Source organism: Clarias gariepinus, chromosome 25 (assembly GCF_024256425.1).
Source record: "Clarias gariepinus isolate MV-2021 ecotype Netherlands chromosome 25, CGAR_prim_01v2, whole genome shotgun sequence".
NCBI classification, from domain to species: Eukaryota; Metazoa; Chordata; class Actinopteri; order Siluriformes; family Clariidae; genus Clarias; species Clarias gariepinus.
In genome coordinates this window covers 23,628,586-23,652,010 of record NC_071124.1, presented here as the reverse complement: position 1 = coordinate 23,652,010, position 23,425 = coordinate 23,628,586, and the positions used below count along the sequence as shown (strand labels likewise).

General features: G+C 37.0%; 3 protein-coding genes across 5 annotated transcripts; 2 read left to right on the top strand and 1 right to left on the bottom strand.

Annotated features, from left to right (window-relative positions):
* The first annotated feature begins 15 nt into the window (after window positions 1-15).
* glmna (glomulin, FKBP associated protein a) lies at window positions 16-11,331 on the top strand. 2 transcript variants are annotated; one of them, XM_053487022.1, is made up of 19 exons: window positions 16-112; window positions 2,148-2,277; window positions 2,367-2,492; window positions 3,149-3,262; window positions 3,363-3,471; window positions 4,319-4,568; window positions 5,134-5,233; window positions 5,667-5,848; window positions 5,939-5,992; window positions 6,087-6,117; window positions 6,918-7,007; window positions 7,148-7,189; window positions 7,587-7,660; window positions 7,799-7,883; window positions 8,379-8,488; window positions 9,416-9,479; window positions 9,596-9,731; window positions 10,438-10,514; window positions 10,756-11,331. In XM_053487022.1, exons 2-19 carry the CDS (start codon window positions 2,239-2,241, stop codon window positions 10,843-10,845), a joined length of 1,773 nt encoding a protein of 590 aa, XP_053342997.1. In that variant the 5' UTR covers window positions 16-112; window positions 2,148-2,238; the 3' UTR covers window positions 10,846-11,331. The 2 variants fall into 2 exon arrangements, with proteins under 2 accessions (XP_053342997.1, XP_053342998.1); XM_053487023.1 differs by having other exon boundaries at window positions 29-112; window positions 2,126-2,277.
* A 1,579-nt stretch (window positions 11,332-12,910) lies between these two features.
* On the bottom strand, window positions 12,911-19,473 carry cdc7 (cell division cycle 7 homolog (S. cerevisiae)). 2 transcript variants are annotated; one of them, XM_053487024.1, is made up of 12 exons: window positions 19,416-19,473; window positions 18,936-19,043; window positions 18,752-18,838; window positions 17,240-17,375; window positions 17,068-17,161; window positions 16,824-16,966; window positions 16,407-16,620; window positions 15,262-15,348; window positions 14,989-15,176; window positions 14,716-14,798; window positions 13,433-13,582; window positions 12,911-13,352 (listed from the first exon to the last, which is right to left on the bottom strand). In XM_053487024.1, the coding sequence occupies exons 2-12, from the start codon at window positions 19,027-19,029 to the stop codon at window positions 13,012-13,014; spliced, it is 1,617 nt and encodes a 538-aa protein (XP_053342999.1). In that variant the 5' UTR covers window positions 19,030-19,043; window positions 19,416-19,473; the 3' UTR covers window positions 12,911-13,011. The 2 variants fall into 2 exon arrangements, with proteins under 2 accessions (XP_053342999.1, XP_053343000.1); XM_053487025.1 differs by having other exon boundaries at window positions 16,557-16,620.
* Window positions 19,474-19,712: 239 nt separating this feature from the next.
* Window positions 19,713-23,228, top strand: tceanc2 (transcription elongation factor A (SII) N-terminal and central domain containing 2). Its single transcript, XM_053487296.1, has 4 exons — window positions 19,713-20,071; window positions 21,242-21,383; window positions 22,011-22,207; window positions 22,309-23,228. Exons 1-4 carry the CDS (start codon window positions 19,970-19,972, stop codon window positions 22,501-22,503), a joined length of 636 nt encoding a protein of 211 aa, XP_053343271.1. The 5' UTR covers window positions 19,713-19,969; the 3' UTR covers window positions 22,504-23,228.
* The last annotated feature ends 197 nt before the right edge of the window (window positions 23,229-23,425 follow it).

Sequence of the window (23,425 nt, the reverse complement as noted above, 5' to 3'; positions counted from 1 at the left end):
CCGCTACAGCAAGCGGGAAGGGACAAACCGAGCCCGCTGCGTCACCGTGTAGAGAGGTGTGTAGCTCGCGCTCAGGACACTCTTTAGGTTTTTACACGAGTTCTGGGTTAAAGTAAGTTCTTATTGTTTGTAATATTTTTATATTTATTGTATATTTATTGGTTTTGGTTAAACAGTTCAAGGATATATTTATCGCTTTCCTGTGTACAGTACAGTAATCAGGAACGCTTGTTTGCTAACAGGCTAATCATGAGGAGGCTGAAATCTCTCCCTCAGATCTGCTCAGCTCTCTTTAAAACCCCTTTATTTAGTTTTATAACCTTTATAAAAGCACAAAATAAACAAAAAACAGAGTGCAGAAAAGCTTTAGAGTTTTATCTTCTTGTGTTTTTGTTAATATCTTTTTCTAGTTCTGTAATTTCTGTGGTTTTATCCGGCACTATGAGATTTCAGTGTGGAGTAAAAAAAAAAAGCATCACAAAGCACACAGGAAAATAAAATAATTAACATATTAAATACATAAAAAAGATAACATTAACTTATTTTATTAATATTATTATTTAATACATTTTAATAATATTCCAGTAAAAAAACGACAATGTTATGACTTGTTATTAATAATAATATTTAATATTAATAACAATAAAATTTATAACAATAATAGTTTGTTTTTAGCTTAAAAAATGTTTGGAAATTTTACTATATGCTTTTATGAAATGTGAAGTTTTTAAAACTTTTTTACTTTTGTGATATTTATGTAATATTTAATTATAATAAAAAAAACAATGATTAAATAATTAACCATAATAATAATTTAAATGAAACAATATAGTATATAATAGTAATAATATATTATTATTGTATTATCATTTAACATTTAATGGTTATGTAATAGCTTAATATCAAATCAAATTCAAATTTTATTTGTCACATACACAGTCATACACAGTACGAAATGTAGTAAAATGCTTACACGACCGCCAGTGACCTTAAAAAGAGAACCAAAGCTTATAATAAGTAACAAATATGAATAAAAGAAATACGATAGAAAATTAAAAAATAAAATAAAATTTAACTAGGAAAAATAGAACTAAAAATAGAAACTGAAAATAGAAATGTACTGTACAAATAGAAATACAATGGTGTGCAAATATGCATAGAAAAAGTGACTTTGTGCAAAGGTTATTAAAGTGTTTTTGTGCAATGGTCCAGAATGTAAACGTAAACATGTAGTGTAGATGTGATGTGCGTGGAGTTGTCCATAGTGTCCATGGATGTATAAAGATTGATTGATTGATTGTGAAAATATTGTGTTAATTCTGCATAATATTATGTTATACTGTACATTTTTGTTTATTAGATTAAATATTTTTGAATATTTAATAACTATTTGATTTAATTATCATTATACAAGGTTTTTTATTTTAAAAAGTAAAGGAAAAAGTATATAACTGTGAATAAAAAATAGTTTATGATAATACTATTTTTAAAAAATAAGGGAAAAAAAGAAAGGTAAATAATTTTTTTGAAAGACTTAGTTATTTTAGTTCTCCTCTTCAATAAATGTTAAATATTAAATATATTATGTCAGTGAAACAGCAACCAACAACAAAACAGAAAACTAATTCTTTATATTTGTATATTGTCTTAGTGTTTAGTATAAATACATTAAAAAAGACAAATATGATACATTTTTTTATATTTTTCTAGTGCTGTTATAATTTGGATAAGAATATAAAATTATTTAATACTATTATTAGAATTTATTATTATTATTATTATTATATTTTATATAATTATTATTATAATATTTTATATAATTATTATATAATAATTTATGTTTATTATTTAGTTTTACAATTATAAGACGGCAGAAAAGCTCATCAGCGCTCCCTGTACAAACTGACAAAAATCACATTTACTCATTGAGTATAAAAATTATTTTAAATTGTATTGTATAATTATTATTTTTTTTAAGTAAAAATAATTATATACGTGTGTGTGTGTGTGTGTGTATGTGTGCAGTTTCAGTATGATGTGAACCCCAGGTGATGTGTCTGAAGAACAGTGTGTTTGTGATTCAGCTAGAATGTTTTTCTTGATCCTGCGAGTAACAGACACACAGTTGTTTCTGATTATGGTTGTAGATCGGACAGAGCCCGTGATGCTCTGAGCAGAACGCCGCTCCTCAGAGACGCTGCAGTAACTCCGACTCAGAGACCACGGGAATGCAGTAAGATGTCGCTTGAGCAGTTCAGCGATGTCGTCCAGAGATGCGTAAGATCACGCTGAGATTATTTATTCGCTCTGGCTGTTTTTTGCTTTCTCTTGTTTTTCTGGTTCTGATCCGCTCATTCTTTTTGTAGCGACACGTCGAGGATGAGAACTACACTCCGGCCGACTTCGAGGTGTTCCGCTCGGCTGGGGCGAGCTGCATCGAGCGGGGTCACGGTGCTCACGTCTTGAGCGTCATCATCGACGAGAGAAATCAAGTGAGACACAGCACAGAACCGTCACATGTATACACACACACACACACACACACACACACACACACAGGATATTACTGTTTCAACATTACACGCAAGGAATGCCACCGTTCCTGTTTATTTACTGATGAGTGTCATTGATGTTGCTTAAGGCATCTTGAGAAGGACCTGCTCCAGCTAGATTCTGCTTTATGATGGCTGGAGCTACACATCCTGCTCCTGTGCTTCCAGTAATCTGACCCCATCTGCCCTCTGCACCTACTACTGAACTGAATCTACACAACTTCTGATATATTGAACTTTCACCTGCACAACACACTTGATGTTATTTCTATCTGTTATCACCCAGATGAGGATGGGTTCCCTGTTGAGTCTGGTTCCTCTCAAGGTTTCTTCCTATTGCCATCTCAGGGAGTTTTTCCTTGCCACTGTCGCCGTCACCCTTGGCTTGCTCATCAGAGACATTTCATTCATCATTCATTCATTTAATTATTATCTAGACACATTTTTCTCACACATACACACTTCCAAATATTTTCTTTTCTTAAAAAAAAAAAAAAAAATCTTTAATTTTTTTTTGTGAAGCTGCTTTGGGACAATGACCATTGTTAAAAGCGCTATATAAATAAAATTGAATTGAATTGAATTGAATGTTGCAGAATATCGTGCGCTGTATGGGCTGGAACCTTCTGGAACCTTTGGTCAGGGTTCTGCTGAAGAAGGAAGAGAAGAACCTGCATCACTGTCAGGCCATCTTCTCTCACCTACTGCAGGTAGGACACATACTCACCTCCAGTCAACTCATACATCTGACGTGACCTTGACCTGAGGTAATGGTCATGTGACGTGAGGTGTCCGTCTGTATGCCTTTAGGTGTGCAGTCCTAAAGAGCTGGTGCTTGGTCTGCTGGAGCAGGTGGAGGAAGCTGATCCTGATGCTGTGGCTGAAACCATCACGCTACTGCTCACACCTTTACAGACAGGTGAGGAACACACACACACCATTGAACTGCTCCCCAAGTCTCATCTATCTATCTATCTATCTATGTTCTGCCTTTTTAATCTTGGCTCTGTGTTTTTCCCCCTTGATTTTAGTTTAAATTTTTTTTACTCTTGCTTTTTTATTTTGGGGCTGTCCAATTTTTGTTTCTTTCTTTTCTGTTATTTTCATACTGACCTTTTGTTTCCTTTTTCTCTTTTTTATTTTGCTGCTGTCTAGTTTCTTTCTACCTTTTTCTTTTTGATTTTGCACTTTGTTTATTCTTTCCTCTATTTGGTCTGCCAAATCTTTCTTGCTGTCTTTCTTCCTTTCTTTTTTGTCTGTTTGGCCATTTTTTAAAAATATATTTATTCTTTTAGTTATTTATGTTTTTCTTTTTTTCTTATTTTGGGTTTGTATCTGTCTATTCTTTCCATTTTTTCCCCTCTTTTTTATTTTTGAGTCTGTCTGTCTTTATTTCTTTTTCTTTCTTCTGTCTTTTCATTTTTTTATTAAGTTTTTTTTTTTTCTTTCTTTTTGGCCAGTCTAATTTTTCTTTGTTTCTTATTGTTTGTTCGGACTATTTTATTTCCCTTTTATTTGACCGGCTTTCTGTCTTGCTTTTTCATCTCCTAAAAAATCCTTGTTGTCCTCCACCTGTATAAGCCCCACCCACAGCGCGTTTCCTCATCACACCACATGTGCAGCCGATTGTATCTCTACATCCTCTTGTGGAGGAAAGTGCCGTCCTTCTTCTTTAGCATAATTGAGTCCAGGTGAATGCTTCTCTGTTGCACCACTCTGAAAGCTTCTCTCTTTCTCTCTCTCTCTTTCTCTCTGTCTCTCCACAGTGTTGCTAAAGCTGGGGAAGAGGAAGGCCTCGTCTCTGGGCATGGCCCTCTCCACTGTGCTCACCCAGGTGACCAAACTTCCCGTTCCTCAGAGCCGCGAGCAGGAGGAGGACGATGTGTTCGGGTTGTGTCGCTGCTGCACGGCTCTTTCGCTCTTCACCCGGCCCTTCGTGGAGGAGATCAAGGAGAACAACAGAGACCGCCGTACCATCTCCAGGGACGACGAGCTTCGGGTGGAGATCCTGAAATTGTACGTGTCTACCGCTGAGCTGTGTCTCGAATGCTGGGGGCGGGGCTTATTTCAGGGCCAGAAAATATGAGAAAGTTCATAAAGAAATTGCAGCTTACAGTCTTTCTGAGGATTTTTGAACTTGTGATGTGATGGTCTAAAATAATTATCAACCACAGTTTGGGCGGGGCTTATTTCAGGTTAACTTGGCCTGACATGAGAGAACTAAACTAACCTGCGCTGGGGCGGGGCTTATTTTAGGGCCGGAAAAATGTATTCATAATCCTAAAATAAAACTCATGAGCACTACCACTGCAGAGAAAATGATTTGGATGTACGATGTAATGTTTTGTACAGCACTTTTAAAATAATGTGAAAATAAGAAGCCAAAACATTCTGAAACGTCACATATGGCACCTTTAATCCCCCCCCCCCACGTTATCAAACGGGTAAGTTAGAAACGATCGAGCACTGAGTGAATCTTTTGTTCCTAATCACACTTTAATATTGAAAAAAAACATGATTTCGGAAGAGCAGCTTTGTGCTAAGCTAACAGGCTAACAGTGAGCTCTTGCTGTCATTGCAGCTGTATGAAGAGTTTGAGCGAGCCTCTACTGGACGTCCAGCTGAAGGACGTGGACACGTTACAGATGTCTCCTCTCAGAGACTTTGCCACCAACATCCTGGTGAGAAATCTGACTTCTGAGTCCTGAATTCTGTACTCTAATCTCATAACTTAATGAACAAAATGTAAAAAAAGACAAAATAATTCTACTTGACCCTTATAGATTTTCATTAAAAAAAATTTTTTTGTTGTTTTAGTTTATGCAATTCAATATTCCAAAAAACAAAAAGCCACATAAATTATTTTTTGTCTCTCTTTCTCTCTCTGTGGTGTTTTTTTGTCTATCTGTCTCTTTTTGTCTCTCCTTTCTATTTTCTTCCTTTCCCTCAATTTCTGTCTGTGTTTTGTCTGTGTCTCTCCCTCTGACACCCACTCTCTTTCTGTCTCTTTTGTTTTCTTTTTGTCTCCCCCTTTCTCTGTCTCTCCTTCTCCTCTCTCTCTTTCTCTCTCTCTCTTTATCTCACTGTGTCTCTGTCTCCCTCTTTCTCTCTCAGACCACTCTGTGCAGTATCGGCGAGTCGCTTCTGGACTTGTTGTCCCACAATCTCTTGCGTAAGCGTGATGTCCCCGGGTTCCTGGAGGAGGACGTCCGATATCCCAAGGAGTCTCTTGCCAGCTTGGCACATTTACTGTTTGTGCACCACATCGCGGTGGACCTGTTCCCTGCCGTGCTCAGGTACTCCTCATCCTCCTCTTCCTCATCATCATCACTACAGGTTGTTATAAGTTTTTCTTCACCAGTGTCTTTATGGTTTTATTTCTTCAGCCCTGTCTTTGTGCTGCAGTGCAACATGGAATTTGTAGAGCTCTTACTTAGCAGGTAAGCGTCTCTTTAGGTACTTGTTTGTTTTTATTAGTTTGTTTTCCTTTATTTTCCTCCTCGTCCTGACGCTTCACTGTGTTTCCTGTAACAGGACTGAAGAATCCCGGTTGCAGAAGGGACTGGTACGAACTCGGCTCAAATCCACATGCTGTCAGTCACCTGACGAGAACAGCACCTCCTCTGTCTAGTGATGCAATTACCCATAATCCTTCACATTGTCATTATTTTCAAATACAAAATCTACAATTTCATTACTTGTCTTGAATACCATGTGAGTGGTGCTTAAAATAATAATAATAATAGTAATAATAATAGTTATAATAAAAACAACACCAAATTCAATAAGATATAAAAAAATGCAGATAAAATAAAAAAAGATAAAACATTTAAAAATGACACAAGGATAAACAAATTACAGTATAAGGAAGATGCAAAAAGACATAAAATGGAGGAATAAACTAAGAATAAGAAAATATGAGATTTAAAACAAGAAAATATAGGAAGTTTTTTTTTTAAAGTTTTTAATTTTTTTTACGCGATGAAGGAGGATAATCTTTTCTCCCCATTTTTTTGTTGATTACTTTTATTTGTGTAAAATTATTAGTTTTCTATTATTTATATACTATATTTAATTTACAAAAATGTAATCTGTTCATTTTTACACTGTATTTTATCCCATTTGCAGTTATTTAATAATTCTAGTAGTGCTAGTTTTGTGTTGTGCCCTGTTCTGTTTTTAAATTATTATTATTATTATTATTATTATTTAAAAATGTTATAATATTTGCGTTTATATACATTATGCAGTATACAGTATATACAGTGAGAGAGACACACTGCTGGTGGTCTTGAACCCTGACGTTCTGAGTGAACTCTCTCTCTCTCTCTCTCTCTCTGTCTCTCTCTCTGGGCGTGGTTACAGGAGTTGTACGAGAAGACGCTGGTGCGAGTGGAGGACAGCAGCCTGACGCCCGACCTTCTGGATTTAAAATCCTTTCTAAATGTTCCAAAGGTACAGACCAGACCAGAATTAATTTATCTTTATTGTCATTTTAATTAAGATTAATAGTCCGAGCAGGCTGAGATTCAAACTCCCTACCTCCTGGTCAGTATTGCTCCCCTTACATACTCCATACGTTTGTTTCCCCCCAGGTGATGGTTCGGGTGATGACGCTCTGTCCGGTTCAGAATGTGGTAAGTCGAACACTTTCTTTTTTATTTATTTATTAAGGAATACAACCCTCTGTGTGTCATGCTGGTGCAGGAAAATAACACCACATCCTGTATAAGCGCTTTATTCCTCTTACACGTCACCGCGTGTACATAAAGCCGGATTATTAATAATGAATTTACGACAGGTTGTGTGTTAGGAATAAAATGTGTCCTTGTTTCTGGAGACCTATAAACATTCATAGAGCTGGCGTTTACAGCCCATAGGGGTATGTTTCCATGGAAACGAAATTTAAAGGATGAGGCTGATCTTTCTATCAAGAGAAAAAAAAAACATCTCAGTTAAAATCTTACTGGTAATAAAATTTGTTATAATTCATGTAAATTTGCTTGGCATATAAGTGTGTGTGTGTGTTAACAGAGGACTAAAGGACTCTCAGTTTTCCAGCTGAGCATCGACAAGTTTGGCACAGAGGCCAAATACAAGTTTTTCAGGTGAATCTTTTGTCCCAAGATAACTGTATTTATATATAAAAAAAGAATAAATATTCTACTGTTCTGTTTGATGTTTGTGTGATGATGGAGGAAAAATTATAAAGTTTAAGAATAAGTGTGTGTCGTTGTGTGCTTTAGGTGCATGCTGAAAACTAGCGATCATGCCGGAGTAGAGGGCTTCATCATCAAGAACATCAAGAACCAGATCGACCTCGCACTGAAGGTACAGCGGTAAAGACGCAGATCCGCCCTGAGCGAACGTTATACAGATTACATGTGTCCTGCCCACAGCCACGCCTTCTTACACTGCCACTCTCTTTGTCACGCCCCCTCACACCTTCACACCGCCTCACAGTGCCACGCCCTTACACAGTCTACACCTACTGTTATCAAATATCCAGCAAAGTATGAATTAATTAAACTCATTAAAGGAGTGTTACACCCACTACATGTTTTTATCTCATATAAACTGTTTATTTATTTATTTATTTATTTATTTTACTCTGTAGATATAAAGTGATAAAATATATAACTGTCTGTCCAGCCTTTTGTTTAATTGAGATTTTTAAAAAAGCACTCGCTTGCCACTTGCACTTGAATTAATTATAAATCTGCAGATGAGTGGCTGAAATGATTAATAAATTTGAATGAGATTCGATGCGAAGGAGAAATGAGCACTAATGGACGAGCTGATTCACGCTGTATCTCTTCCACGTAGCCGGGTCATGAAAACGACTGGTTTCTGGGGAAACACCTCCTGCCCTTACTGCGGCAAGTCCTAAGTCTCCCTCAGGGACCAGAGACCGACCTGCTCCACAACCTCGACAGGTAACATCTCACTCACAGGATCGAATCCCACGATTTAGGGCACGCTATCTCTTAGTTTATCTCAGAAACATGTTGTAGGACTGATTTTATAAATTTCTAAAATTTTAAAACACTAACAAATGAAGGGAAATAAGATACTGTTATAAAAGATCCAATATCAGAATGGATTATATTCAGTTCAACTGATCCATCCAAGTCTCCATTTATCTATCACTGTCTGTCTGGCTATTTATCTATGTACAGGTAGTCCCCGAATTTACACAGATACGAACGGACCGCGGTTCTACGAACATTTGTAAACGAATTTATCATGTGTGTTATGGAAAAAAATAGACACTGCAGTGTACCAGATACCAATATTTACAATTGTATATAATAGTCGGCCTCTGCCTTAAATGAATCAGTCCCGAAGTACGATGATAGAAAATGTCTGTCCTGTAAAGCTGTCCTGATGGTAAATAAAGCTAATTTCAGAAACAAAATTCTCAGAGTTCACAGTCCAATACAGTGGAAAACAGCTCTAAGACAAAATGCCGTCTGAGAATCTGGATACTGTTACATTTGTATGAGATTAAATTCCTTAGACGCAGTTATAGTTTTTGTGTGGGGAAAGGGGACGGATTTAATTAAAGTGGATTGGTATGCTTTACATTGTATGATCGTGTCAAATACGTGTAAGAGCGGCTCCCAAAACGAAACTTGTTTGTAAGTTGGGGAATATCTGTAACTGTCTGTTTAATTATTTCTGTCTTTCTGTTTATTTATTTGTCTATTTATTCATGTATTTTGTCTATTTATCTGTCTGTCTGTGTTTATTGAACTGTGTAATTATCCATCTGTCTGTCTTTCTGCCTATTTGTCTGTCAGTTGATACTTAAAGTTTTGATATCGGAAACTAATCGAGTGTGTGTGTGTGTGTGAATGCAGGATTATGGAGTCTTTGAACCTGCTGCGTTATCTGCTGATCAGAGATAAAGAATGTCAGAATGAGGTAGGAGAAAAACAAAACCTCTCTTCTGCAGACGTCTGTTTGTTTTCCAGCATGCTTATTCTATATATATGTGTATGTGTGTGTGTGCGCGCGTGTGTGTGTGTGATGATTCTCAGACGGGAATATGGAGTGAACTGTGTATGATCGAGGAGAATTACCTGAAGCCGTTGCGAACGGGTTTGAACATGTCCCGAGCACATTACGAGGCCGAGCTGAGGAGCACGAAGGAGAAGAGGAAGAACAGTGCGGCAGGTCAGAGACACGCGGCTGTGAACCTGCTGATGTTTTAGCGTGTTCACGGCTGGTCTTCTCCTGGAGCAGTTATGCCATTCTTACACCCAGTGTGATTGAGTTAATGAATTTTCTGCGACCGAATCTTCACCACCTTCATAAAAAAAATTAAAATAAAGCTGTATTACAACATTAAAAACAGTTAATGAACTCGTACGAAGCAGACGTGTGTGTGACATCACTGACCGAAACTGAAGGAACATTCAGGGTGGTGTGATGCGTTCTAAGGCCCGAGTGCCATCTTTTACACACTCGGAGTCATTCCCAACTTTAGAGTCAAACTGAAAAAAAGATTACCTGAACTACTTTAGTGCTGCGCCATCAGATTCGTATTTATTGAAATCTCCCAAATATTTAGAAATATTATCGCACACAATCCGGGTTTGATATTTCTAATATTAATTTATAAGCTGAATTTATTAAACAAAAGAGGAAATGTGAGTTTCTCACATGACCTGATTTGTAAATCAACTGATCCTTGGATTGGTCAAAAAAACCCTCCGTAAACCAGAAATATGCAGCAAAAAAAGAAAAACAATATGGCTTTTTTTTTTTTCCTCAAGCACATCTAATTGTAAATATATTATTTTCTCCAATTATTATAATAGTTCAGTTGTAGAAAAAAATTCTTTACTTTTTACTTTTTTTTTTTTATGTTTTTCTGTAGAGTCTAAAGCCCCGGCCTGCACGGTTACCGTCGGCAACGACACGTTACCCAACATGACTCCGGAAATGCAGCTCCAGGTCCTGAATTTCTTTACAGTCTCCTTTTTTTTTTTTTTTGGTTTTTAACTCTGCAACCTCGTGCAGGATACAGTATGTTAGCAAGAAAAGTGCATCAGCAGCTTCTGGCATATTTATTATTTTTGTTATACTAGCTATCAGAACACTTATGATGTCATTAGCTAATGAGTTTATTTTATTTATACATATTCAGTATATTTTGTCCACAGCTTGGCTAACAGAGTGTGTGTCCTCTCTCCAGGTGCTGCAGTCTGCGCTCTTCATGTTCGATCTGATCGAGAGCGTCTTGGTCCGGATCGAGGAGATCGCAGAGGCCAAAGGACAGACATAGGACAGACGTAGAGCTTTAAACCAAACATCAGTCACAAACTGAACCAGTGTAGTGAAAGAACACACACACACACTCACTCACACTCATCCACATACACAGATCAGGATGCAGCCCTATATCTCTGACACACGCTCTCGTCGAGTCGTAGCTCTACGATATGTTTTTATAAAAACACACGACACTGTGAATGTGGAAATCATGACATCAAACAAATCACCACGTCATTTCCGTTTCCCCGATCGTGAGCAGAGACTCCGAGTTAAAAGGAATACGGAGGTGACATTTTATATTAATTACATACAGAAAGGAGACACATGACTGAAGCGACACACTTCTGAATGAACAATGCAGGGCGAATTTTTTTTTTGTGCTGTGAATGAGCCGGATATATTTTAAAGAGAACTATTTACGCAGAAAGTTCGTCTGTAAATATCTAAGTGGACTTTTCCAGATAATAATAATAATAATAATAATAATAAAGCTCCTTTTTTTGTACAGTGTCGTTTCATTAATTCAATAAACAATAAAAAAAGGCACATTGAAGCGATTTTTGAATCGTTTTCTAGTGAATCATGGGAAATTATTCAGCTAAAATACACCATAATGAATCGAATTGAGATTCTGAATCATCGTGTGTTGAATCATAAGGAATGACTACACCAATACAGAATCACTCTAGGATGATTCATTTTCTATTTAATCATAAGAAATGGTTCAGTCAATACCTTACAACATACTGAATCACAATGAGACGATTCGGAATCATTTTATATTGAGTCATGAGAAATTATTCAGTTAATGTTACTGTAACATACTGAATCACATTAAGACAATTCTGAATCAGTTTGTATTGAATCACTCACTCTCTTATCATCTACTGTATACCAGGTTTCGGGAGGCCTGGAGCCTGTTACAGAAGACGGGGTGGGGTACACCCCATATGGCGTGCCAATCCATCACAGGGTGCACACACATTCACACACTACCAGCAATTTGGTAACACCAATTAGCCTAATCTGTGGGACTGTGGGAGAAAACCGGAGCACCCGGAGGAAACCCACCAAGCACGGGGAGATCATGCAGACAGATTCCCGAGCGTTAATCGAACCTGGACCCTGGAGGTGAAAGGCAATGGTCTTGAATCATGGAAAATAATTCAGTCTTGTAAAATTCTTTCACCATACTGAATCCTATTGAAACTATTCTGAATCATGAGAACTGATTGAGTCAAAACATTAAAATGATTTTAAATCCTACTGAATAGTTACAAAATTACAAATGTTTAAAAAAAACAAAAGGTGAAACATACTTGTACCAAGTTGTCTTTTCTGGAATTGTTACAAAATTTCATTAAGTTTATATTCTTTTAAAGCATTATTCCTGGAGGACCACCAGCTCTGGTGTTTTCCAGCTCTACCACACCCACTTCAATTAAGAAAAGGCTGTTTATTAGTTAGTTAGTTAAATCAGGTGTGTTGAGAGCTGAGAAAGCACTAGTTGAACACTACTAATTTTAGTGAGTTCGGTAAAATGATTCTGAAGATGAATCAGGGGTCACTTAGTTGTTGGGAAAAACAAAAATCACTAATACACTACAGTATGTTCTAGTTAACTTATTAAATCATAAGGCATTTTTTGAGGGGAAAAAACCTGCTGTGCTAATGGAGTCAGATCCAAACCAAATCATTAATCAGTTATATGTACTTGTACTGAATAATCTCAAAACGATTCTGAATCATTTGGAAAAGCTGCAAAGTTGGTAGCAAATCACCTAAGAAAGGATATCATCGTGAAAAAAAACAGAATCTATCATTTATTAGGAATCCTTTTAAGTGATTGTAAATCTCAGTGTATTAAAATGTTACTGAATCGGATGTAAATGATTCAGAATCATATTGTGTTAATGAGTCTCTATCATTAATCACCTTCTATTTAGTATTTAAAAATATCAAAACACATTAACAGAGAGGTTTTTAAAACATTTATTAAAAATGTTATCGTAATGTAACGCACCTACTGGAACCGAAATGTTCATGAAATGTCTAACAAATAAATACACACCAAATACATTTATATTTATTGTACACTATAATACAAAACTATGGCACCTCATATTTATATAACAGTTGTCACACAAACAGAACTCGAGCATAAACAAAACATTGATTAATCCCTGATATCTTTAAACACAGGGTGCTGCAGCGCTGCTGCCGCGGTGATTCTCGTCTCTGGGTTCAGATCTAACAGTTTGTCCAGCAGGTCATAAACCTCATCAGGAACTCGGTCCCATCCCATCACGTGCAATTCCGTGGCGTCCCGTGTATCCGCGCTACTCAGTTTCTCCGCTCGGCCACTAGGAGGCGCTTTTTTACCGTCAGCAGGATGACGTGAGGATCGGAACTCCAGTGGGAGCGAATCGTCCCCGCAGGGCCGCACTCCTCTCAGCGTCTCGCACAGGATCCTCAGATCGAGTCGGGGAAGCTCACGGCTACACACCACTGCCTTGCCTGAATCAAGAGATCACGGTTTCAGCTAAAAAAATAAATAAACTTAAAACTGTGGGTTAAACTAAAGCTGGAACACGTACCAAATTTCTTAGCTGCCTGAATGGTTTCTCTCGAGCCGCGGATAGTCATGATCTGAGTCAAGGCCATCAGGTCGTCGTTGGCCTTGAAAAACGGATACCTGCCGCTCAGGAGGGAGAGAAGGATGACGCCGGCCGACCACATGTCGATAGCTATGGAAAAATAAAGTAAAAAAAAAAAAAAAAAAAAAAAGGGGTCTGGGTGAAAAATAAAAACTTAAAATTCGGATCTTTGAGTCATATGAACGTATTAACAACCAATTTAAAAAGCTGTGAATATAACGTGGACTTTTGGTTAAATTTTATTGCGTTTATATTATTCAATAACACTCACCTCTCAAATAGTTTTCAATATTTTTTTACTGTTTGTACGACACTTTTATAACAACGTACAATGCCACAAAGTGACTTTTGGCTCAGCCCACTAGTGTCTTTACCTTCATAAAAGTCTGAAGGTGTTTAGAGTTTGGACAGACAGGCTTTTTCAAAGGCCAAATTTATTTTTCTATAAATAAATAAAGGAAAGGTTTTGGCTGGACACAGGTCAGAACTCGCTTTTTTAATGATATCTTTACATTTCATACACTTACACTGGAGGATCCGAAAACCAGCCTCGGAAAAATGTCTGTCTAGCCTATTTTGTCCCTCCGTCATGCAACACTGTCTGGACAGAATTTGCCAGTCCTTCGGTATTTGCCTAACCAAAATCTTGAGCCAATCAACGTGATAACACAGAAATGACTAAAGCCCTTACAAAGCGCCCAAATCCTCACCAAACAGTAACGAACGCACCATAAAGGTCTGTAACTTTTAAAAAATTTATCTTCAAAAATGTATGGACAGATAATTGTATGTTTATTCTTCCTGCTGAAACTTTAAAACCAGTTTGTCTCATATGTTGCGAAACTGTACTGAGGGTAATTAAAGCCGTAATGTGAAGCGCCTATGTGGGATTAAACACGGTTTTAAACTGTACAAAACTAAAAACAATGACGGGTACTGAGGCTTGTGCAATATATTAAATAAAATATTGAGGTTGCTCTCCAATCCTAGAGATGGTGCACTTTAAACTTTTTCACACATCAGCAGGCAGCACAGCATCCTGTGTGTTAGGAGAAAAATATTTGCCAAGGTTGTTCAGAACAAGCTAGCTAGCTCCTGTCCTGTTTTAGCTGTAATAGCTAGATGAAAAAAAATCCTGTAGTTGCAATGTTGGAATTTGTTTCATGGCAGTAATCACTAGTGAAATCACACACACACACACACAAACATGAACAATTCCTCACCAGTTCCCTGATCAGGACACTTGGTCAGAACTTCAGGGGCCCTGAATCCTGGCGTTCCTGCTCGCGGTGCCACCTGCTGCTTCCTGTAGAGCAGAAAGTTCATCAAGATCAGCAAAAAAACTGAAAATTATTCAAATTATGTTCCAGCGGCCCCTACAGACAGCCAACTGTCCTTTAAGTGTTCATAAACGATCACAAATTGTTTAATTCATTTAAAATCAATAGCTTGAAAGTGGGCGTGGCTTAAACGTCCATCACTGGTGTGGGCCTTACCTGGACAGACAGATGTTGCAGACGCGGTCGGTCATGTAGCAGTTACAGGTGAGAGACGGGTTAAATGCCACAGGTTTTGTCTTTTGGCTTGTTGGCCCCAGTGCCCGTGCAGGAAGAGGGCGCCGTTTCGTGGAGACAAACTTGCGTGCAATGATGTCGTCCGTCTTTGTAGGTTTGATCCCATGTCCCTGAAACAAACATACAGTGATAACATATCGCCCTTTAAATCTTTGCATTTAAATAACGAGCGAAATCAAAAGGACGGATCCTCACTTGGGTTTGATCTGTCTGAGGGGTTATACTGTTGAGGTTTCGCTCTCCGAACACGGAACGGGGCGTTTTACAAAGTCCCATCAGCTCCTGAAGAGGGAATTAAAAAAAATAAAACAAACAGAAGTGAGACGATGGCTCTGATTGATCACGATCAGAACAGTGTAATAACAGGGGGGGTCAGGTTGATTAATTGTCCCTAACAGAAGCTTTAATTTCAAATTTTAGTTTTTTTTTTTTTTTTATTAGAACTTCCAATGAGAAATCATTTCTGTTTTACGATCTGTGGGAGGAGTCTCCAGTGTTAGCACTCTTCAATGGTCAGAGCCAAATCTCTAACTTCATTATTTCCCCCCTGAGATACTTACACAACAACTTAAAAATGTAAAAACAGAAATCTGCTTGTCTTTCAGTCGAACTACTAAGTCGAGTGAAAAATTATATGCACTCTGGTTGTAGGATTGATTTTCAGACAAATACATCATCTGTCGACGAGCGTTCGTATTCCCTTATTCAAAAAATCTTTACAACACATTTGACACTCCAATCTTTAATTTTTGTTTTCTTCAATAAGTGCTCACTGTAACGAGCACAGTTGATTGTTTTCCCTAATAATGTTCCAATACTTCTGGCCCTTAAGATGAGAATCCCATAAAACTGTAAGCGTTAATAAATTTTCCAGCTGATGGTCGACCTTTGAACTTTTTCCTCGGTCGGTAATTGATGTTTCTGTTCCAGATTCTGTCACTTATGAGTAAATTACAAGCGCAACGTCCACTTTTAAACTGAAGTAACATGAGACAGGAGTCTAATATAACCGGAGTGCAGAGAATTTCTGACTCACACTCATATAACCAAAAAAAAAAAAAAAAAGGTACAACATCTAGTTGTTTATGGAATTTTAAAAGCAATTGTTGTTAAATATCTACTATAATGCTGTCAATAAAGGGATTAAACTCTTTGAAGCTGCTGTTAATCAACCAGTTTGTCGTTAATTATAACGGCACACCCCAGAATGGTGAAAATGATTATACAGGTGATGTGACTTAAAATATTAATCCTTATGTAGCAGTGACGAAGAAGAGCCAATGTGTGTGTGACACAGAACAGAAAGACCCCAGTGCCCCCAGACAAACAAAGACAGACACCTTGGTGTGTTTAGTGCGCGATTGTGGAGACGGTCTCTTCACCGCCGCTTTAGTGGACGAGTGCGGTGTGCAGCTCCTGGTGTTCGGGGGTAAAGGAACCAGCGCCTGTTTCCCGTGTGAGTCTTTCTGAGCTTTCTGAGATTTCACCACCTTTAGCAGCTCAATGTGTGTGTCTGGTGTTCCCTGAGCCAGGCCGAAATCTACCAGCGCGTACCTAAAACACACACAAGGTACAAAAATTATTATTATTATTATTATAATAAGGTTTTGTAGCAGGACGCTGTTAAATTCTGGATTCTGATTGGTCAGAGGATGAGGAGGACGTGTGCTTATTCATCACGCCTTAAACACCTATTGCTTCAGAGTTTTATTTCTGACATTATGGCTAAATATGAAAGGGGGGGAGGGGGCATATACTTTTTCTCCCGACGGTTGTACAGGAAGTTAGTGGGCTTGATGTCGCGGTGGATGATCCCGAACTCGTGGATGTGCTTCAAGGCTTTGAGTAAATGATACATGTACTGACGCGCCTCCTCGAAACTCAGTGTCTCTACGATGTCCTACATCCAAAACACACACACACACACACACACTTAATCTGATGCTTCGTCACACTTAGACAGCCAGAGCATGCGAGCGCCACAAGATTAATTTCCTTTACCACAAAAGCCTGATGCTCCACGTAGGGCATGACGATCACCACATGGTGGTCCTTCCTGAAGCAGTACGTCACTCCCATCACGTTCTCTTTACCACTGTTACACACTCACACATTAGTGTTTTCTAATTAAAACCACAGAAACACAGTTTTTTTTTCCGTAAAGGTTTCTCACCCAGCGACGGTGAGACACTGGAGCTCAGCAGCGATGCGCACCGGGTGACTCGTGGGGATCAGGTGCTTCAGAGCAAACTTCTCCCTTGTACCGTCGCTCTTCTGGGCTTCACCGAGATACACTGAGCTGAAGGTACCTGTCACACACACACGTTCAGCATTATTAAACATATTTAAATGTTCCTTTATCATTATTAATTATCCTGCAATGTTATGATAATGTTAAATGCTATTCATTTACTTAAATATAACTGAACAAACAAAGTAGTGTGTTGGTTAATCATTGAACACTTGCAAATAAAATGAAAAGAAAAAAATTCTACAGCTAAGTTATGTATTTACCAGAAATTAAAGATGGCAGTTTGAAATTCTTTCCCCCCAAAATACCAAGCACTTTTTAAATAAAATAAAGGGAAACTCCTTTCATAAATAAATAACATAGATGAACTGTCATTTAACAACTTTTACATTATTTTTATACTTCAATATATTTTTATATCTAATGATTGCTTATTAGTTTTTTTTTAAGATTCTTCTGTTCTTCTGATGAAGCAGTTTTATTTTCTCTTTTTATATTGGTTACTGTTTATTGCTGAGCTATTATTATTATTATTATTATTAAATTGTTATTAAATTGTAAAATGTTATTATTGTTAAGTTATGTTATGTATTTAATTGTATAGTGCATTTACCAATGGTCATTGTCGGAAAGCAGCTTTACCGGGAAAAATAAATAAATTTACATTTAGGCATTTTGGCAGACGCTCTTATCCAGAGCGACTTACATTTTTATGTCATTACACATCTGAGCAGTTGAGGGTTAAGGGCCTTGCTCAAGAGCCCAACAGTGACAACCTAGTGGTTGTGGGGTTTAAACCTGCGATCGTCTGAACCGTAGTCCAATGCCTTAACCACTGAGCTATATTTACAATGTATTTATTTATTGTAAATAAATTAATACAATCATTGTTAAAAGCACTATACAAAGTTAAAATGTCATTATTATTTTCTTCCATTCCCTTTTAAAAATACTTTGTGTATTTTTACATTGCATATCATTTGTATATTATTTTTTTTATTTCCAACACTGAATTAAATCATTTTAATTTTAATAAGTAAATTTATTTTATTTGTATAGCTTTTCTAACAATGATTATTGGCACAGAAGAAATTTACAGAAGAAAAAAAAAAAAGACCATTGTTAAAAGCGCTATACAAATAAATTAATTTAATTATTGTATTATTATTATTACTACTATCATCATCCATTTCTTTTTTATTCTTTCTAAAAATAAAAAATTTCTGAATTTTCACACTCTAAAGCAAATTGCTATGTATTTTTTAATTAATAAAATGAATTATATATGTTATTGTTTTATATCTTATTTATACATATTGTTGGGTTTGTTTCAGCCCTACAGTTTTTCTCAAGGTTTCTCTTCAAACCAGTTTGTACACTGCGAACTGTAGAAATTGTTTTGATTATTGTGATGAACAAACAAAAGTCTGGAACCTTCTCCAATTTTATCAGTAATTCGGAAAACTCTGGAGAGCTGTGGGACAACTTCATACAGGTATTCAATATCCATCTCAACATCTCCTGAAACACACACACACACACACACAAAGTAAGTGTACTCAAGCAACACCACCTTTACTGTAAAAAAAATAATAAAATCTAAACACTGAGCACTTACTGGGAATTTTTCTTTTATTTGTCTCTTTTTCAGAGTGTTTTACATCCTCAGCACTGTGTGTGCTGCTCGCTGCAACACTCTCCACCGTCGCCATGACGATAAAAACCTCTAAATATAAAGAAGAAAATGAAATTAATCAAATATATCCTGTGAAAGAAAAAAAAAAAAGTTAATACAACTCCAGCCTGGATCAGCGCTCGTTGTCTCAGGCTGTGGTCCAAATGCCTCTTTATTCTACCCACAGTTCCCTAGGTAGTGTACAGTAGATGTCAACTTGTTTCCTATCTGGTGCGCGTTCAAAGGGAGTCTCGCGCCGATTCGGACAAGGCCCAGACACAGCTAACAGCTAGCCCAGTTCTAAGTTTTGAAAGTCAATGAAATACAATTTATAACACAGAAATCACTCCCAACCCACAACAAGTCTTCATTAACTTGCATAAAAAAGTGTCTTCAATGTAAAACAAGACTCGAAAAACTTACAGCTCTGAAGAAAAAAGGAGCGCGGCTTGCTAACCGGCTAATCCGTCTAAAAACTCGCGCGAAAACTGGCGTGATCACGTGACTTTCTAGAGCCCATCAAATATTTTTAAATTAAAAGTCTCATTACACAGTATACTATATTAAACCGGCAGCGTTTGTGTACTTGTTTTTTTTTATTGTTTAGTTTATTGATGTTTATTAATATGCTGCGAATATAATAGCGTGTTATATTTTAGAGTATTAAACGTAACAACTTTTATTTTGAAATTTGCTTCTGGTTAGAATAGTAATGGCGCCTAGCCGAGCAAGTAGCTATCGCTAGCTAGCAAGCTGTGCTTGTTTTTCTTTTACTGTTATGTAGAATTAGTTTAAATTACACAGTAAAACTCTGGAAACTGTATGTTTTTTTTAAAATAATAGTTAAAAATGTTAATAAATTCACAGAAATTATGAAGAAAATCGGTAAACTGATGTACTTCCGGTTTGTTAGCGTTGAACAATTAAAGAGCCCTCAGTAGAGATATAAGGTTGAACATTACAAGCCTTTTTAAAAAATGGATAAATTTGTGGTCCGTATTTCAAAAGATGATCAGGCAAGAAAAGGACAAAAACAAGAAGAGAAAGTGTACAAACAGGCAACGCTTGAGTCTTTGAAGGTAAACAGACAATAATCATATTTATAGTTTAATTGGTTTTCACAATAAAATAGAAATCATATGAGTAACTAGAGATAAGAAAAATCGATTTAAGTATGAATGGGAATTTCTTTTTGTGTCGTGATTCAGGTATTAAATCTATCATTATTATTATAATTTTTAAATTATTTTAATGATTATAATAGAGATCAACCGATCGATCAGACAGTGACCAGTATTGTCTGGTTTTCAGTTTGATTGGTCGTGACCGGTGATGGACCCGATCAGCCTTAGATATAAACGACTCTGTACCGAGCACAGGAACTTCCAAGTGGTGCAATTAGTCTTAAACTCACTCATTACACACACTTACACCAGTCTCAAAACACAGCGAGCACCAACAAGTCAAAAATCACATACATTAGAAGCTGTGCGCTCACTGTTTTGAGTTTTGAGACTTTGGAGGTGTCTGAGGAGGTAAAACATCGCTGTTTCTTTATAATTCTACAGGTGACGCACTCTGAACTATTTACACATTTTCATCCCATGTTTGGTCGGAGTGAATTATTTACTAAGTTTGTTTAGGAGTAATAATTATGGCGGATGACTGAGATACGCACTGCTCAGTTAAATGTTAAACTCTTGTATTTGAAGTTAGTTTGTATTGTTTACATGCTACGTTTTTTTAGGTGAGAAGACTAATGTTATAAGCAACAGGCTGTATTTAATTAATAATTTAAAGTTTTAAATTGTAGCAAAATCTGGAAAAATGTGATATAGAATCAGAATGTTTATAAAATCATGATACTTATATAATAGCAATTTCAATCGAATCGGCAACAAGGTATCGTGATGGTATCGCATCAGGAGGTGACTGATGATTCCTATCCTTGAGTTACTGTATATGTTTACTTTTTATATGAAAAAATTCTTTAATTCATCATTTTAAAATAACCGAACATGTATTCTTAGTGTTAGATTATCTGAAACTTACTTATTTAGATTTATAATAAACATTTATAAATGTTGGGTTTTAAATCTTTCAATCTAATTCACATATGATCAGATCACAAATTATACAGTTGATTAATGTTTCTAAAAAAATTTATAAATATGGTTAACCTCTAATTCAAATGTTTATCATCTTAATCCCAATTATGTTTAAATAATGTGTGTTTTGTGTACGAACAGAGGGTGGTGGTGATCGAGGACATCGAAAGGTTCAAGTCCATCCTCGAGTTGCCCGGTCAGACCAAAGAAAACATGTTAAATGCTCTGACGGAGCTGGACAAGAAAGTGCCTTCTAAAGAAGTGCTCAAGTCCACTAGGATCGGTGAGAAGTCCTCGTCATCTTCATCTTATTCGAATCTATAACACGGGCACGGAGTTAATAGAGCTGTATTGATCACACCTTATGGAAATTTACACAATATTTATTTAATAAATCACATCAAGTAGATTTTTTGATTGATGCCACATTGATGTAAATCCACATTAGTGTAGAGAATCGGTGTCAAGGCTTTGAGATGAGTGTATGCGAGATGCCTTCTCTCTTCTTTTCTGTGTACAGTAGATATAAACTTCGCCATCAACGTCATTTAAAACTAGAAATGTCTTCATCGTCTTCATTTTGTTAATGAACTCCATCCAAAACTGTCCACAAATGTTTCTTTTTTAAAACCTACATCAGCTCATTTGTAACTGCGGTGCGATTCTGTAAAAAGGTTCAACAGTCAACAGTGTTCGTTACAATGAGACGTTTATCGAAGAGCTGAATATTTTTGCCTTGGGTTCTCTCTTAGAAAATATAATATCTAAATAAAACTAAGATCTTTATCCTGTATGTTACATGAATAATATATATATACAGAATTTCAGAGAAATATCATGTATATCGCGTATACTGTATATAATACAGATGAAGTAATTACAGTATGTGCATGCTTGTCTCCCCCTGCAGGTCACACAGTGAACACGCTGCGTAAGAGTCACCCGGACGCTGAGGTGAAGTTCATGGCTCGTCAGGTCTACACACACTGGAGGACCTTCATCGAGGAGAACGCCAACAAGCCGTCTATTGAGGTCCGCTGTGACAAACAGACCGAGGAGCTCAGGAGTAACGCCAGGAAACTCCTCGCTGACAGTATGGGCTTAGAGGTGACTCCTCCGCTCTCCTTACACACCCAAAATCAGCTCTTTTATTAAATAAAATATACAATAAATATGATAATATAATAATAAATGTGAAATGCTCCCAGGCTGACTCTGCACTGGTGGATAACGTGGAGAGGGAGGTGTTTCATCAGTGCTCGCGGCTGATCAGCGGAGCGTACAGGAGGAGCGTGAGGGCGCTGGTGTTCGCTCTCAGACACAAACCGGACGTCCGAGAGCAGGTGAAGGATGGGAGGGTCGGCGTGAACGTGTTCGTCAGAGACCACAAGAAGAAACAGTGACGCTGATGATGAAACATCTTCAAAAGACTCTATTTAGTATTTTTAAATGTTTTAATTTTTTTGTAAACAGTAAATATCTTTAATGTAGAAATGTATTATTCGAAATTGAAATGAATTCTCTGTATGTACCTGTAGTATGATTTTATATTTATAGTTTTATCAGCTTCTCAGCTTTTAATGTGTTTTTTTTTAAGCAAGCAATCTCTGTGTATTTAAAAATTTTTTTTTAAAGAGCCGTTCAAGTCAAACCGAGACTTGATGTGATGGTAAAATTTCTGGCGGGGACCAGGCGATTGACGTTTACTAAAGACTTCTAGCACAGTACGGTGATGAGACTCTTAGCCACTGTAAAACATTTGAATGATGTGGATGTTTTAAAGAACTTGGAGCAATAAGAGTCTTTCTGTCTGTGTGACCTGTTTGCCATTTCCAAATGTTTGTAAACAACATTAAAGAGGTTCCTGGGAAGCCGGCGTTTCAGACATGAATGAAGCAGGCAGTCTGATCTTTGATCCTCGATCCCCTCATGGTATCGAAACGCTGTGATAAGTGCATGAGCATAGCAGGAGATTATATAGAGAAATAAGTAAGTTTATTCTTTCAATATGTTATCAAAAGTCCCGGTTTGACTCGAACGGTCCTGTAACCTCACGTGACACAAACTGACCATGAGGACCAAATGGAATGGATTTTATTTTATTATGACCTTTTTTTTTAAATAAACATCAAAGTGCAATTTTTTCATGTGATGATTTTCTCTCTCCTGAAGCCAATGATGCAGAAACACAGTAACTCCTGAGGTCTCTGATACTGGAGACTCCTTCTGTTAAACTCCCCAGTTTGGTGTTTATGTACGTTTCTAATTTGTTTATGCCAAACACCCGCAATACCATCCCATGTGAAAGAGCTGTTGCTATGGAAA